Source organism: Lepidochelys kempii, chromosome 13 (genome assembly GCF_965140285.1).
Source record: "Lepidochelys kempii isolate rLepKem1 chromosome 13, rLepKem1.hap1, whole genome shotgun sequence".
Taxonomy (NCBI): domain Eukaryota; kingdom Metazoa; phylum Chordata; order Testudines; family Cheloniidae; genus Lepidochelys; species Lepidochelys kempii.
The window spans coordinates 31,895,595-31,913,483 of record NC_136392.1 but is presented as its reverse complement, the minus strand read 5'-3'; the positions used below and the strand labels follow the sequence as shown (position 1 = coordinate 31,913,483).

The 17,889-nt window shown below is 48.1% G+C and overlaps 1 protein-coding gene across 1 annotated transcript in view; it reads left to right on the top strand.

Annotated features, from left to right (window-relative positions):
• The first annotated feature begins 4,008 nt into the window (after positions 1 to 4,008).
• The window catches only part of FAM83C (family with sequence similarity 83 member C), a 35,954-nt gene continuing 22,073 nt past the window's right edge, over positions 4,009 to 17,889 (top strand). The window contains exon 1 of the mRNA XM_073310047.1: positions 4,009 to 5,243. Within this exon, the coding sequence (XP_073166148.1) occupies positions 4,692 to 5,243 (552 nt within the window). The 5' untranslated portion in view covers positions 4,009 to 4,691. The remainder of the gene's footprint in view (positions 5,244 to 17,889) is intronic.

Below are 17,889 nucleotides of genomic sequence, written 5' to 3'. Positions count from 1 at the left end.
TCTGGCAGCCATTTCGGTGTTCCATCCTCCATTTCAAGGCAGGTCGGTCTTCTTCCACCCTATTACGGAATGATTTCTGAAAGGCCTGGAGCACCTTTACCCATATGTCCAGGATCTGGTATCCCCTTGGGACCTGAATTTTGTGTTGTCACAGCTCATGGGTCCCCCCTTCAAACCCCTAGCTTCCTGCTCCCTCCTGCTTCTCTCCTGGAAGGTCTCCCTCCTAGTCGCCATAACTTTGGCCTGTGGAATGTCCGAAATCAGAGTGGAAGCATCTGAACCACCTTACATGGCCTTCTATAAGGACAAGGTTCAGCTGCATCCGCACCCGGCCTTTCAGCCCAAGGTCATCTCCCAGTTCCATAATGGTCAAGATATATACTTGCCGGTCCTTCGTCCTAAGCCCCGCGTGACAGATGAGGAACACAGGTTGCATGTCCTGGACATCAGACGGGCCCTGGCCTTCTACATAGACAGAACAAAGCCGTTCTGTACGTTGACACAGTTGTTCGCTGCGGGTCGCAGACAGGATGATAGGTTGCCCTGTCTCTGCCCAAAGAATATTATTGTGGATCACAGCCTGTATCCGCTACTATTATGAGCTAGCAAAGGTGCCCCCGCCGCCGATAGTGAGGGCTCACTCAACTAGGGCGCAGGTGTCCTCAGCAGCCTTCCTCAAATATAGTTCAGAAATATTTATTGAACACTTCTGCCTTTTCTGCTTTATTATTGATAATTATACCATTTCCATCTAGTAGTGGACCAATACCACTGTCAGGATTTTTTTGTTCCTAATGTATTAAAAAAATTCCTCCTTACTGTCCCTAACTCTGCTGGCCACAGATTTCTTCTTGTTTCCCTTTGATTCTCTTATCAATTTTCTATAATTATTAACTTCTCATTTATATTAATTACTATCAACTGCCCCTTTCTTCCCAGCATCCTGTGATAGAAGGGTTGCCCGAAGTGGAAGAGTGTGCGGTGTGCATACTGTCATCCGCAACAGGTACGAGTACCAAGTATGTCTGGGCCAGCTGGGGGCTACCAAGATGACTTTGCCCTTGTCGGTTCATATTTTGTGTATAAACCTTGAGAACAGGGGGATCAGAGGAAACACTTTTAGCAGAGGTGCATCCCATTTGAGAAGGAAGGCATCTCCCAGGGATTGGGACCTCAGCCCTGCTCTCGAACAGAATTGCCAGCATTTGCTGTTCTGGGATGTCGTGAAGAGGTCAATGGATGGGTGACCCCAGTGTTTGAATATGTTCTGTAGGACTGTACAGTTTAGTTCCCACTCGTGATTCTGAGAAAATTCTCTGCTCAGCGTATTGTAGTGTTTTGACAACCTGGGAGGTACGAGGCTGATATGCTGACACTGTGCCAGATACACCAGTTCCATAGTTTCATGGGTTTGGTGCATAGGGAGTGTGACCTGACCCTTCCCTGCCGGTTCATATAAAACATGCAGGCAATGTTGTCCGTCCTTACCCGTAGAGTCTTGTTCCTGATCAAGGGCAGGAAGAGCAAGCACTGGTTGTGAACCGCGCACAGTTCCAGGAGATTTATGTGTAACAGTGTCTTGGAGGGAGACCACCTGCCCTGAATTGTGTGGTGCTGTACATGGACTCCGCAGCCTATCAAGGAGGCATCAGTTGTAAGAATCATTGAAGGTGGAGTCTGTGTAAAAGGGACTCCCACACACACACATTGTTGGGTTGTATCCATTGGTGTAGAGAGTCTTTGACTGTGTGGCATTGCAAAGTGTCTGTTTAGGCTGTGTTTGTGTGGTATGTAGGCCATATGGCCTAATAGTTGGAGGTAGGTGTCATCCGGCGTGCCTGGGGCAACCCTCCCTGAAAATGCCATGGTCAGGGCAGGCTGCCAAAAGGAGAGCAGATACTCCCAGGACTGGTGGGTAACACTTAAGTTAAACTTCCCAACCAGTCACAAAGGCAGCGATGATGGGAGAGTCACCACCGGGAACAGGCACACCGGCTGGCAGAGCTACTCCCTGTGACGGCCAGCAGGAGGTGTCACCTGTAGTGAGGGAACCTCATGAGAGCCAGATACTGGGAGACTTGTGTCACCACAGCCTTTTCCATGATCTGAGCCTGCACTGGAAGGCTAGATGCAGGCTGAACACTGCTGGCATCAAGCCAGAGCTTTCTGAGCAATGGCCATGCAACATCTTGCCAGAAAGGGCCAAGAAGGTGTGTCATAAATATAAAGGGAAGGGTAAACACCTTTAAAATCCCTCCTGGCCAGAGGAAAAACCCTTTCACCTGTAAAGGGTTAAGAAGCTAGGATAACCTCGCTGGCACCTGACCAAAATGACCAATGAGGAGACAAGATACTTTCAAAGCTGGGGGGGCGGGGAGAGAGAAACAAAAGTTCTCTTGTCTGTGTGAGGCTTTTGCCAGGGACAGAACAGGAACGGAGTCTTAGAACTTACTAAATAATCTAGCCGGATATGCGTTAGATTCTGTTTCGTTTAAATGGCTGAGAAAATAAGCTGTGCTGAATGGAATGGATATTCCTGTTTTTGTGTCTTTTTGTAACTTAAGGTTTTGCCTAGAGGGATTCTCTATGTTTTGAATCTGATTACCCTGTAAGGTATTTACCATCTTGATTTACAGAGGTGATTCTTTTACTTTTTTCTTCAATTAAAATTCTTCTTTTAAGAACCTGATTGCTTTTTCATAGTTCTTAAGATCCAAGGGTTTGGGTCTGTGGTCACCTATGCAAATTGGTGAGGATTTTTATCAAGCCTACCCCAGGAAAGGGGTTGTAGGGTTTGGGGAGGATTTTGGGGGGAAAGACGTTCCCAAGAGGGCTCTTTCCAGGTTATATATCTGTTAGACGCTTGGTGGTGGCAGGAATAAAATCCAAGGGAAAAAGGAAAATAGTTTGTACCTTGGGGAATTTTTAACCTAAGCTGGTAAAAATAAGCTTAGGGGGTTTTCATGCAGGTCCCCACATCTGTACCCTAGAGTTCAGAGTGGGGAAGGAACCTTGACAATCTTCATTAACAGAAACCATGCACACCCCCACCCTGAAAGCAAATCCATTGGAAGTAAAGTAATTTTCTCTGATAATGACTGGGAGGAGAATCATAGTTCTCAGCACTTCAGAACCTGTGCACCTGCCGCCCATCAGTGAGTATAATGCAGCCTCATGACTCATCTTAAAAGTGTAGTTATATTAAAACTTGCCTGAAATGACATGGCCTGATTCTCAGGAGTGCTGACCCCGTCAGTCCCTAGTGACCGTGATGGCCATTGAGTTTGGAAATGTTGGCCTTTGCCACCCTGGGTCTCAGGTTCCTTTTCTGGGAAATGGGATAATAATACTGCTGTCACCCTTGACATCTATGGACGAAAAATGTTACATACGGTCTGTGCTACCGGCTGCTATGATGATGATGATGATGACCCAATGTGCATGTGCAAATTGGGGGGTTGGCTACACACTAGCCATGCACAGCTCAAATCTCAGCTGTTTGCATTCAGTTCTGGCAGAGCACATGCAAGCAGTTGTGCAATCGAGCATGCACCTACTTGCTGAAAATCAGCTCCCCTGTGTAGAGCTTTTCTTCCTGAAATCGTACAGACCAGTAACACATACCATTCAGCACCAGAGAAGGGGTGCAAAGTACAAAGTGACAGCTCCAGATGTGTCACCCTGTATTAAAGGCTCCCTAATAGCACGGGCAGACTGGGCTCAACACAGCACTGAAAATACCCATAACGTGCATAGTGATGCTGTTCTAGCACTGTATGAGAAACGGACATTCTCAGACATCTTGGCTTCTGTGCCCCTAAGATGTGTATTCGGGGGAAAAACCAAGAAAATGCATGTCAGCTCCTACGGGGCTGATGGCAGAAAAGGCTGGTCTGAGACTGGTGCTTCAGGCAGACAACGTGATCGTGAGCAAGTGGCTGTCTCCTCTGTGTTTGCTGCCTGGCTGGCTATCATTAATTGCTTGTGATATTTGCATTTGTTTTATAATTACCACTGAGAAACATGTTTGGTTTGGAACAAGATTCAACATCTGCATTCCACTCTGAGCACAGGACCTGACCCGGCAGGTTGCACCCTGGCTGGCAGACAAGCTGAGGTGAGAGCAGAAATCTGCCTGGGTGTCAGTACGTGAGGCCTATTAATTCTTGAATCTATCTGGAAGCGACAAGCCAGACACTGAGAATCACAACGGCAGCCAACAAAACTGAGAGCAAGAATTGCTGAAAACTACCTCTTCCCCCGGAGTGGAGGGATATTCAGCAGTAACTGACAACTAATGCAGACTCAGGTAGGGTTGCCAACACTGTATTTCAAAAATAAGGGGCTGTTCTCTTAGCACCCCTCCCGATATTATTATTAATAAACAGGACTCACCTACATTCGCCTGGGGTATTTCTTGCTGCTTTTTTCAGCACTCAGCAACTCCCGAACTTGTTGTGCAGAGATGAAGAAATAAGGGACGTCCCTTCTCCTAAGGACCTGTTGGCAGCCCTAGAGAGGAAGCAACAAGGTGCACTGAGCTCTCAAGTCCCACAGCCCCAGGGGAACCCGTTGTGAAAGAGCTGAAGAAAATCAGAGAGAGACAGAGTGTTGGAAGGGTGGGCCAGAGACAGCTGCTGAAGAACACAACAGGCAGAACCTCCGGAGGGTTAGCAGCAGCAGCTCTCATCATGTTCAGCCACCATGTTCAGGCCGGGTCCCAGCTCCAGAGGGGCTCTGGGGACAGTCCTGGGGTGTCTGGACCGCTGCGGAGTCGGTTGGAGAAGCTGAAGAAGCTGTGGTGGAGGAAGCCCATCCCCCTGGTGCTGCAGCACAGTGAGACAGCCAGGCTGGCTATGGATGCCTTTCTGGAGCAGGGGGAGCCTGGCTATCTGCAAGCCATTGCCGAGGAACAGGAGCTGCCATTTCTCTCCCCCCTAGACATGGACTACATGAGCCAGCACAGAAGCCAGAGTATCCCGGAGCCTAATGCAAGGAAGGGGCATGAGACCGAGCCCAAAGAGGGAGACACTGAGGACAGGGCCTCCCTTTTCTCTGAACTAAGCTCTGGTACCTACTTCCCACTCATGTCTGACATGCAGCCTCCAAAGCTGGAACTGGGCTGGCCAGTGGGGCCACTTGCCACATGGTATGGCCAAACTCAAGCCACTGTGTATTTCCAGAGAAACAAGGCCAACAGCATCAAGGATTTACTCCGGTGCCTGATCAGCAGGGCAAAAACGGTACGTACAGAACTCACCCCATTACATAGAGCGTCTTGCACCATGGGATGAATGCAGGCACCCAGGATGGGGCACAGCTGTAGGGGACTCTCAGTCCTGTCTGCTGTCCTCATGAGCCTGGCAATGTCTGGGCAGCTGGAGTGCTGTGACTGCTGCATATGCCGCCCAACTCCATAGCCACCTGTGCCCCTCACCTAGCCCAGTTTAGATTCCTTCCTGCTTTCTCCAGCCATATTCTTAGGCTCTGAGTCTTTTAGGGTAGAAACTGTCTATGTATTGTGTGTGTGCAGAGTGCCTAGCACCATGGGGTCTGATCCATGGGTGCAGGGTCAGGGCTTGTCCATCCGCTGGGGGTGGGGATGGGGGTTGGGTTAGGGTTTGTCCATCCCAGGGGCGGGGAGAGTGGGGGGTTGGGCCAGGGCTTGTCCATCCCGCGGGCAGGAGGGCATAAGAATGAGGGCCTATACCTGGGCTAGGATCAGCTAGGTAACCATGGCTGAAACCCCTAATCAGCCAGATTGCCCAGTTGGCTGAGAGGCATTTCCAGGACTACTAGTAAGCCCAGCAGTAGCACTTGGCCAGTGGCTGCTCAACGCTTATACCCACAGCTGTGATTGTTCCTGTGTCTCTTTGTTCCCAGCCTTGCTCGAGCCCTGTTTCTGCCCAGCTCCAGCCCACTCCAGCTCTGCTCTCCTGCTCAGTTTCTGACTCCTGGTTCCTTACCCTGGCCTTGACCCTCAGCTCTGGCTCCTGTAGCTTGACTCTGGCTCCAGCCACTAGGCCTGACTGTCCCTTGTCCCAGTCTGTGACACTGAGTAGCCCAACCAAAAAGAAGATAAAGAAGGGAAGTGGGAGTGGGTCAGTTACTGGAGTGGATCCCACTAAAGCCAGCATCTCTCTGTCAGAGAAAGTGGGTGTCATACAAAACCTACAGTGGCAGGTAGACACCTTGCAGGCGCAGAATGCTACACTGCAGGCATGTAGCATCATCTGTAACTTCCTCCTTACGAACCTAAAATTCCCCTGATAGACAAGTTTGATGGTGACCTCAGCCAGTTCCATAGTTTTATGGACCAGTGCCGGCTCCTATTCCTGCTGCACCTGCCGTCCTGCCCCACCTTCTCCACTGACCGCTCTCGGGTGAGACGTATCACTAGCCTGCTTACTGCAGAGGTGTTGGCTTGGGCCTCCCCGCTCCTGGAAAAATCTAGCCCTTTCCTGAACCAATCTGAGGACTTTGTTCAAGCCCCGGCAGTAATTTTTGCTGACCTGAGCCATAGGCATGCGGCCACACTCCAAACCCTGTGGCAGGGACACCAGCCAGTTGCTACTTACGCCCTGGAGCTATGGTGTCTGATAGCCGACGCTGTACGGAAAGAGGCTGTGCGCAGCTACCGTTTCCGGCTCAGCCTCAAAGGTGAGATCAAACGTAAACTGGCGTGACTAGAGCCACCGGCTGATCTGGATGCCCTGATCAAGCTTGTTATGAAAACATCCATGCCCCGGGTCTCCTCCTGAGAAAACAGACCACAGGGAGGTGCCCTTGAAGGGTGTGGTAAAGTCAGGAATGACAGCCCACAACTGGGCTTGGAATCAACTAGCTTGCTGCAGCTGAAACCCCTAATTGAGCAGATTGCCTGAGAGGCGTTGCCGAGACTACTCTTAAGCCTGGGAGTAGCACTTGGCCAGTGGCTGCTTGACAATTCCATCAATACACTTCTGGCCACCCGGTCACAGTGCAATCAGACCACAGATCCCTTGAGACCATCTTGGAGCATCAGCATAGGAGCCAGCAAACAGCTGAAAATAAGGAGAGTTCTGCTTTTGGTTTGGTGTTTGTATGGGGTTTTTTGTTTTTTTTTTGTTTTTGTTGTTTTTTCCTCAGTAGGAGTTTAGGCGGGAAGGCTATGACAGAGACAGAGGCAGCAGTGGCATGGAAGAGACAGAGAAGATGACCGGATGTGGAGGTTGCAGGTTGTAAATTATTCTGGAGAAGGTACCTGAAAAGAACTTGGTTTGTATGAAGTGCTGCCTGATAAAGCTGATGGAAGAGAAGATCTGAGGTTCTGAGATGCAGGCGGAAACTGTGGTTGAGTTTTGAAGGGGATTTGAGCAGATGATGGAGGGAAGGCAAGAGGAGGCTGAAGGGAAAAGTCAGGACTCACAGATGAAAGCTGGACTGAAGAACTCTGAGGGGAAACTGCTGGGTGAGGAAAGTGGCCAGGGGAAGCATGTGACTATGAGAATCAGGCAGAGGAAAAGACCAGCCAGTGAAGGAGAAATAGAGCTCAGGAACAGGTTTGATAAGTTGGAAAATGAAGAAGGGGCTCAGCAGTCAGTGAATGAAGATGGGAGGGCCAGGAAGAAGAGAAGAGCAGCTAGTCCTATAAGAAGAGGGGAAGAGTCAATGGAGATACCAAAAGTTCAGAGGAGGATACAGGATGACTCTCAGAAGATTGCAAGGCAGAACAAGAGACAATAAGACTTGCAGCCAGAGAGAACAGGAAGAAGGCCAGAGAATTGCACCAACACCAGGAAGAGGCTGGTCTATGTGATTAGTAACTCCCTACTAAGAAGAAAAGATAGGCCTGAGCTGATCTGGAGAACAGAAGGGGGTGCTGTCTGCTGGGAGCTAAGGTACAGGATCATAGAATCATAGAATATTAGGGTTGGAAGGGACCTCAGGAGGTCATCTAGTCCAACCCCCTGCTCAAAGCAGGACCAATCCCCAATTAAATCATCCCAGCCAGGGCTTTGTCAAGCCTGACCTTAAAAACTTCTAAGGAAGGAGATTCTACCACCTCCCTAGGTAACGCATTCTAGGGTTTCACCACCCTCCTAGTGAAAAAGTTTTTCCTAATATCCAACCTAAACCTCCCCCACTGCAACTTGAGACCATTACTCCTTGTCCTGTCCTCTTCTACCACTGAGAATAGTCTAGAACCATCCTCTCTGGAACCACCTCTCAGGTAGTTGAAAGCAGCTATCAAATCCCCCCTCATTCTTCTCTTTTGCAGACTAAACAATCCCAGTTCCCTCAGCCTCTCCTTATAAGTCATGTGTTCCAGACCCCTAATCATTTTTGTTGCCCTCCGCTGGACTCTCTCCAATTTATCCACATCCTTCTTGCAGTGTGGGGCCCAAAACTGGACACAGTACTCCAGATGAGGCCTCACTAATGTCGAATAGAGGGCAACGATCACGTCCCTCGATCTGCTCGCTATGCCCCTACTTATACATCCCAAAATGTCATTGGCTTTCTTGGCAACAAGGGCACACTGCTGACTCATATCCAGCTTCTCGTCCACTGTCACCCCTAGGTCCTTTTCCGCAGAACTGCTGCCTAGCCATTCGGTCCCTAGTCTGTAGCGGTGCATTGGGTTCTTTCGTCCTAAGTGCAGGACCCTGCACTTATCCTTATTGAACCTCATCAGATTTCTTTTGGCCCAATCCTCCAATTTGTCTAAGTCCCTCTGTATCCTATCCCTCCCCTCCAGCGTATCTACCACTCCTCCTAGTTTAGTATCATCTGCAAATTTGCTGAGAGTGCAATCCACACCATCCTCCAGATCATTTATGAAGATATTGAACAAAACCGGCCCCAGGACCGACCCCTGGGGCACTCCACTTGACACCGGCTGCCAACTAGACATGGAGCCATTAAGCTAGACATTAACTAGACATTAACTAGCCATTAACTAGCCATTAAGCGCGACAATCTAGCCAACTTTCTACCCACCTTATAGTGCATTCATCCAGCCCATACTTCTTTAACTTGCTGGCAAGAATACTGTGGGAGACCGTGTCAAAAGCTTTGCTAAAGTCAAGAAACAATACATCCACTGCTTTCCCTTCATCCACAGAACCAGTAATCTCATCATAGAAGGCGATTAGATTAGTCAGGCATGACCTTCCCTTGGTGAATCCATGCTGACTGTTCCTGATCACTTTCCTCTCATGTAAGTGCTTCAGGATTGATTCTTTGAGGATCTGCTCCATGATTTTTCCAGGGACTGAGGTGATGCTGACTGGCCTGTAGTTCCCAGGATGCTCCTTCTTCCCTTTTTTAAAGATTGGCACTACATTAGCCTTTTTCCAGTCATCTGGGACTTCCCCCGTTCGCCATGAGTTTTCAAAGATAATGGCCAATGGCTCTGCAATCACAGCCGCCAATTCCTTCAGCACTCTCGGATGCAACTCGTCCGGCCCCATGGACTTGTGCACGTCCAGCTTTTCTAAATAGTCCCTAACCACCTCTATCTCCACAGAGGGCTGGCCATCTCTTCCCCATTTTGTGATGCCCAGCGCAGCAGTCTGGGAGCTGACCTTGTTAGTGAAAACAGAGGCAAAAAAAGCATTGAGTACATTAGCTTTTTCCACATCCTCTGTCACTAGGTTGCCTCCCTCATTCAGTAAGGGGCCCACACATTCCTTGGCTTTCTTCTTGTTGCCAACATACCTGAAGAAACCCTTCTTGTTACTTTTAACATCTCTGGCTAGCTGCAGCTCCAGGTGCGATTTGGCCCTCCTGATTTCATTCCTACATGCCCGAGCAATATTTTTATACTCTTCCCTGGTCATATGTCCAACCTTCCACTTCTTGTAAGCTTCTTTTTTTATGTTTAAGATCCACTAGGATTTCACCGTTAAGCCAAGCTGGTCGCCTGCCATATTTATATTCTTTCGACTCATCGGGATAGTTTGGCCCTGTAACCTCAACAGGGATTCCTTGAAATACAGCATGTGAACCTGAGGCTGAAGAGGGTCCTAATGGAAGCATCCACTCTGATGGCAAGACAAGATTATGATGAGCAACAGATGGCTCAGTCAATGGTGCTATAAGGAGGGCTTTGGGATGTTCAACCACTGGGAGGCAATTCATGGACAGAGGATGTTCTCGTGAGATGGAATCCATCAGAGTAGGGAGGGAAATAGCCTTCTGGGATGGAGGCTGGCACAACTGATCAAAAGAGCTTTAAACTAGGAACTTGGGGGAGACGGGTGGGCAATGCTCATGTAATCTCTATGCCTGATTCTAACACTGAATGGGAGGAAAATCAAGAAAGAAAGAATACAGGAGTGGGTAGGAGAATGGACATTAAGAGGAAAGATAGTGCCAATGCCAATGAAGCTAACAATCAGGTAGGCAATACTGGCAGTAGAATGACCGTACCCAATCGTGTGAGGAATCTGGGCGATGCCAAGCAGCATAGGTGCTGGAACTGGGGGTGCTGCCACACCCCCTTACCTTGAAGTGGTTTCCATTATATTCTGAGTTTATAGTTTGGTTCAGTGGCTCTCAGCACCACCACTATACAAATTGTTCCGGTACCCTTGCCGAGCAGAAACAACTGTTATGTGTGTGCAACAATGCCAGGAGCCTGGGTAACAAAATGGAGGAACTAGAACTACTGGTGCAGGAAGTGAAAGGGAAGGGTTGCAGACCAAGCTGGATAAACAAGCATCTCAAACAGGTGATTAAGAGAAAGCAGAAAGCCTAAAAAGAATGGAAGATGGGAAGGATCCGCAAGGAAAGCTACCTCTTGGAGTTTGGAAAGCATAGGGATAAAGTGGAGAACTGCCAAAAGCCAAGCACAGTTGAACCTTGCAAAGGGAATTAAAACCAATAGTAAAAGGTTCTATAGCCATATAAATAAAAAGAAAACAAGGAAAGAAGAAGTGGGACTGCTAAGCACTGAGGATGGGGTGAAGATTAAAGATGGCCCAACACCTAGACAAATACTGTGCCTCAGTTTTTAGTGAGGGTAATGAAGAGCTTTGGAGCAGTGGCAGGGTGGCTAATGGGAACGAGGATATGGAAGTAGAAATTACAACACCCAAGGCAGAAGTCAAACTCAAAAGTCAAACTGGAAGTCAAACTGGAAGGTTGGACATATGACCAGGGAAGAGTATAAAAATATTGCTCGGGCATGTAGGAATGTTATCAGGAGGGCCAAATCGCACCTGGAGCTGCAGCTAGCCAGAGATGTTAAGAGTAACAAGAAGGGTTTCTTCAGGTATGTTGGCAACAAGAAGAAAGCCAAGGAATGTGTGGGCCCCTTACTGAATGAGGGAGGCAACCTAGTGACAGAGGATGTGGAAAAAGCTAATGTACTCAATGCTTTTTTTGCCTCTGTTTTCACTAACAAGGTCAGCTCCCAGACTGCTGCGCTGGGCATCACAAAATGCGGAAGAGATGGCCAGCCCTCTGTGGAGATAGAGGTGGTTAGGGACTATTTAGAAAAGCTGGACGTGCACAAGTCCATGGAGCCGGACGAGTTGCATCCGAGAGTGCTGAAGGAATTGGTGGCTGTGATTGCAGAGCCATTGGCCATTATCTTTGAAAACTCGTGGCGAACCGGGGAAGTCCCGGATGACTGGAAAAAGGCTAATGTAGTGCCAATCTTTAAAAAAGGGAAGAAGGAGCATCCTGGGAACTACAGGCCAGTCAGCCTCACTTCAGTCCCTGGAAAAATCATGGAGCAGGTCCTCAAAGAATCAATCCTGAAGCACATGCATGAGAGGAAAGTGATCAGGAACAGCCAGCATGGATTCACCAAGGGAAGGTCATGCCTGACTAATCTAATCGCCTTTTATGATGAGATTACTGGTTCTGTGGATGAAGGGAAAGCAGTGGATGTATTGTTTCTTGACTTTAGCAAAGCTTTTGACACGGTCTCCCACAGTATTCTTGTCAGCAAGTTAAGGAAGTATGGGCTGGATGAATGCACTACAAGGTGGGTAGAAAGCTGGCTAGATTGTCGGGCTCAACGGGTAGTGATCAATGGCTCCATATCTAGTTGGCAGCCGGTATCAAGTGGAATACCCCAAGGGTCGGTCCTGGGGCCAGTTTTGTTCAATATCTTCATAAATGATCTGGAGGATGGTGTGGATTGCACTCTCAGCAAATTTGCGGATGATACTAAACTGGGAGGAGTGGTAGATACGCTGGAGGGGAGGGATAGGATACAGAAAGACCTAGACAAATTGGAGGATTGGGCCAAAAGAAATCTGATGAGGTTCAATAAGGATAAGTGCAGGGTCCTGCACTTAGGACGGAAGAACCCAATGCACAGCTACAGACTAGGGACCGAATGGCTAGGCAGCAGTTCTGCGGAAAAGGACCTAGGGGTGACAGTGGACGAGAAGCTGGATATGAGTCAGCAGTGTGCCCTTGTTGCCAAGAAGGCCAATGGCATTTTGGGATGTATAAGTAGGGGCATAGCGAGCAGATCGAGGGACGTGATCGTCCCCTCTATTCGACATTGGTGAGGCCTCATCTGGAGTACTGTGTCCAGTTTTGGGCCCCACACTTCAAGAAGGATGTGGATAAATTGGAGAGAGTCCAGCGAAGGGCAACAAAAATGATTAGGGGACTGGAACACATGAGTTATGAGGAGAGGCTGAGGGAGCTGGGATTGTTTAGCCTGCAGAAGAGAAGAATGAGGGGGGATTTGATAGCTGCTTTCAACTACCTGAAAGGGGGTTCCAAAGAGGATGGCTCTAGACTGTTCTCAATGGTAGCAGATGACAGAACGAGGAGTAATGGTCTCAAGTTGCAGTGGGGGAGGTTTAGATTGGATATTAGGAAAAACTTTTTCACTAAGAGGGTGGTGAAACACTGGAATGCGTTACCTAGGGAGGTGGTAGAATCTCCTTCCTTAGAGGTTTTTAAGGTCAGGCTTGACAAAGCCCTGGCTGGGATGATTTAACTGGGAATTGGTCCTGCTTTGAGCAGGGGGTTGGACTAGATGACCTTCTGGGGTCCCTTCCAACCCTGATATTCTATGATTCTATGATTCAAACCGCTTAATGGGACTAAATCAGGGGGCCCAGAGGATCTCCATCCCAGAATATTAAAGGAACTGGCACATGAAATTGCCAGTCCAATAGCAAGGAATTTTAATGAATCTGTAAACTCAGGGGTCATGCCCTATGGCTGGGGAATTGCTAATATAGTACCTATTTTTAAGAAAGGGAAAAAAGTGACCCAGGAAACTACAGGTCTGTTAATTTGGCCTCAATTGTATGCAAAGTCTTGGAAGAAACTTTGAAAGAGAAAGTCGTTAAGGACATAGAGGTAAACGGTAATTGGGATAAAACACAACATTGTTTTACAAAAGGTAGATCATGCCAGACCAACCGGATCTCCTTCTTTGAGAAGATAACTGATATTTTAGACAAAGGAAATGCAGCATATCTAATCTACCTGGATTTCAGTAAGGCATTTGATACAGTTCCACATGGTAAATTATTAGTTAAATTGGAGAAGATGGGATTAATATGAGGTTTGGAAGGTGGATAGGAACTGGTTAAACGGGAGAGTACAATGGGTCATACTGAAAGGTGAACTGTCAGGCTGGAGGGAGGTTACTAGTGGAGTTTCTTCGGAATCAGTCTTGGGACCAATCTTATTTCACATTTTTATTACTGACTTTGGCACAAACAGTGGGAGAGGGCTAATAAAGTTTGCGGATGACACAAAGTTGGCAGGTATTGCCAATATGGAGGAGGACCGGAATATCATACAAGATCTGGATGACCTTGAAAACTAGTAATAGAAATGGGATGAAATTTTTGCTATAAACTGGGGACTTATCAGTTGGAAGGGAAGAGGAAGAGAAAGAGCTGGGTATATTGGTTGATCACAGGATGACTGTGAGCTGCCAATCTGATGAAGCTGTGAAGAAGGCTAATGCAGTCCCAGGATGCATCAGGCAAGGTATTTCCAGTAGAGACAGGGAAGTGTAGTACAAGGCACTGGTGAGAACTCCTCTGGAACAGCGTGTGCAATTCTGGTCTCCCATGTTTTAAGGAAGATGAATTCAAACTGGAACAGGTGCAGAGAAGAGCTACTAGGATGATCCGAGGAATGGAAAACCTACCTAATGAGACGAGACTCAAAGAGCTTGGCTTGTTTAGCCTGACCAAAAGAAGGCTGAGGGAGATATGATTGCTCTCTATAAATATATCAGAGGGATAAATACCAGGAAAGGAGAGGAGTTATTTAAGAGCCAATGTGGACACAAGAACAAATGGAGATAAACTGGCCATCAACAAGTTTAGGCTTGAAATTAGATGAAGTTTTCTAACCATCAGAAGAGTGAAGTCTTCCAGGGGAGCAGTGGGGTCAAAAAACCTAACTGGTTTTAAGACTGAGCTTGATAAATTTATGGGAGGGGGTGGGATGATGGGACTGCCTAGCATGGCATGTTGCTGATCTGAAACTGCTAGCCTCAAACATCTCTAGTGGCCAATGATGGGACACTAGATAGGAAGGGCTCTGAGTTACTACAGAGAATTCTTTCCCAGGGGTCTGGCTGGTGGGTCTTGCCCACATGCTCAGAGTCCAACTGATCACCATATTTGGGGTTGGGAAGGAATTTTCCCCAGATCAGATTGGCAGAGACCCTGGGGGTTTTCACCTTCCGCTGCAGCCTGGGGCATGGGTCACTTGCAGGTTTAAACTAGTGTAAATGGTGGATTCTCTGTAACTTGAAGTCTTTAAACCATGATTTGAGGACTTCAGTAACTCAGCCAGAGGTTAGGGGGTCTATTACAGGAGTAGGTGAGTGAGGTTCTGTGGCCTGCGATTTGCAGGAGGTTAGACTACATTATCATCATGGTCCCTTCTGACCTTAAAGTCTGAGAATTTAACCTCTGAGGCCAGGACAAGAAGCAATGGACTTAAATTGCAGCAAGGGCGGTTTAGATTGGACATTAGTAAAAACTTCCTGTCAGGGTGGTTAAGCACTGGAATAAATTGCCTAGGGAGGTTGTGGAATCTCCATCATTGTAGATGTTTAAGAACAGATTAAACAAACTCCTCTCAGGGATGGTCCAGATAATACTTAGTCCTGCCATGAGTGCTGGGGATTGGACTAAAACACCTTTTGAGATCCCTTCCAGTTCTATGATTCTGTGAGTCTATGGCAACCCCCCTTCTGAGTGCTCCAGACGATTACAACACATGTCGATGCACTCCAGTGCTACCAGGCGGAGATCAGATACTGTCCAGGTCAATTACTGGAGTCAGCTGACTCCTGAGCAGGGCAAATATACCCAGTATCAGTGAGGTGGGGAAAGGGGATCAGGACTTTGTGCAGCATGTTAATGGATTTAGTCTTCCAGTTTCAACAGTGAAGCTGATGGAAATCTAAGAGGCTACCGAAAAGGCCATCCAGCTACAGGCAGTCAAGAGAGCAGTACTAGCAAAGTGGCCAGAAGACAAAAGCCAAGTATTGGTAGGAGCAGAACCATATTTTCAAATTAAAGACAAGCTGAGTGTGCAGGATGGAATCATATTTTGAGGACAGAGAGCTGTTGTTCCTGCCTCATTACACGTGATGTTGTGCAAAAAATACATGCCTTAGACATGGGCATTGACAGTTCGAGAATGTGTTTACTGGCTGGGAATGAATATACAACTCACATCCTTGATAGAAGGGTGTGACACCTGCCAGTCATGTTATAACCACCAGCAGAAAGAGACTATTACCACATGAGCTGCCCATCCAACCATGGGAAAAGGTAAGTGGGGACTTACCTTCAGTGACAAACAATACTTGATTATAATGGACTACTGTTCACATTTTTGGGAGGCTGAATCAAGAAGCCAGTCAGTGACTGGAAAACTGAAGGTCGGCTTTGTGAGATACGGCTTACTGGACCCTGTATTCACAGACAATGGATATCGCTTTGCCTCAGAAGAATTCAAGGGATTGCTGATCTCCAGGCAGTCCTCAGACCAGAGCACCACACAGCAGCTCACAAGTGCCAGCAGGACTGTGGGCTGGTGGGCCCTAGCTCACTGTAGACACTGCCCACAAAGCCCCCAGTTGGAGGAGATATCCAGCCCCTCCAAATGGCCCAGACTCGCTATTCAAGCCAGGAGACACAGGAAGTTGTCCAAGCAACTAGATGTATTCCTGGCTGGCTGCTACAGCTGACGCTGCCTTTTCACGTGAATCTTCAGCCCTGTCTTGTTCCTGATTCCTACCTTCTTATCCCGTTCCTGGTTCCTGCCCTCCTGCTTTGTTTCAGATCCCTGCTTCTATTCCCCGCCCTTGGCTACTGACTCTGGTGATGACCTTGGGCTTGACTCCCATCTCTGTCTCCATTGCTGACCTCCAGTTCCCCACCCCTGCTCTGATCACTAAGCGTGGCTACCTCTGTTCTGACCATGAGGTCTGACTGCCTATGGCCCAGTCTATGACAGGAATTTGAATGAAAATGGGAGTTTGACCACCACCTCTTCCCCAGCATACCCACAGAGTAAGGATAAGGTGGAGTCACCTGTGAAAACAGCTAAAAGACTGCTACATAAGAATGTTTCTCCTAATTAGATCCCTTGTTAGCATTTTTGGAACAGTGAAATACCCCAACACAGGGCTGCCAAAACAGTGCAATGTGGGCTCTGGTGGGGCAAAGGACCAAAACCCTGCTTCCAGTGAGGGGAGACCCACTGAAGCCAAAAGGCTGGAGATATCACCGAGAACAGATGGCCAACAATTGAAGAAAGCAGGCCCTAGAGTACAAACAGGTCAGCCAAGGACCTACCAGCCCTGGATCCAGCCTTAGAGAGACACCAGAGGAGTGGACCAAAGGAGTCATGAGGGGTACAGTGGCACCCAGGGCATATGGGGTGACTACGCAAGGGACAAGTGAGCCAAAGGAACAGGAGGCATTTACAAGCCAGCAGACTCAGCACCCAGAGAGAGTGTACCAAGATCATCACAGAAAGAAGGGACAGAACCATCCAGAGGCCAGCCCCACAGGGAGGGAAGAGACTTCACAGAGACAGGTGACAGGGAGACAGAGAGGTTGCACCCACTATGGTCGCTTGTTGTGGAGAACAAACCATCTCAAAGACTGGACCAGCTGAGTCTGTGGTAAAGATGAGAATGCAACTCGGCTATGTGCTAGCAGCATTGGGCCAAAGAGACACAGGGTTGGGGTCTGGGTATCAATTCTTTGTTTTTAATGTTTATATTAAAATGTTTGTGAAATAGGGAAGATGTATCATGATCAGTGAAACTGGAGTCAGAGGGCCAGTGTTCCCTGGAAGGGACTATTATTGACGAGACAAGGGAACAGGGAAGGTGAGGAGTTGGGCTGGAAGCAACTCAGCCACATGGGCAGAGCAATACATGGGGTTTCATAAAGTTCTACTTAACCTGCATTCAGCTTCACTCTTTGTGAATTAACAGGTGTGGGAGTGGGATTAGGACCTGTCCAGACTATTACAGGGGGTGCAGGGTTAGTTCTTGTCTTGCCCAGCGGAGGTGAGAGATGTGAAGGCCCAGAGGACTGTAGTGTTTTGGCTATGGAGGATGGAACAGTGACTGGGTATCATTTTACTCTTTGCACACAGAGTCAGAGAGACATCAGCGGAGATGGATTCTGGGAGACCATGGAATAACGAGGCAGTTGCTTCAGCCAATATGGACGCGGACTTAAGCTTGGCTTTTCCATGCTGACTGAAGGACTTGCCAATACTGTATTCCAGCTGACTAACACATGCTACCCTGTGTTGCTGTAGATACTAGCTGCATTGCTCCCTGAAGTCCCTAACAAGAGTCTGAAGTCAGTAGAGCCATAGAGAGAAACAGGGTGCTGGAGCCCAAAGGCCTACTCTGAGAATCAT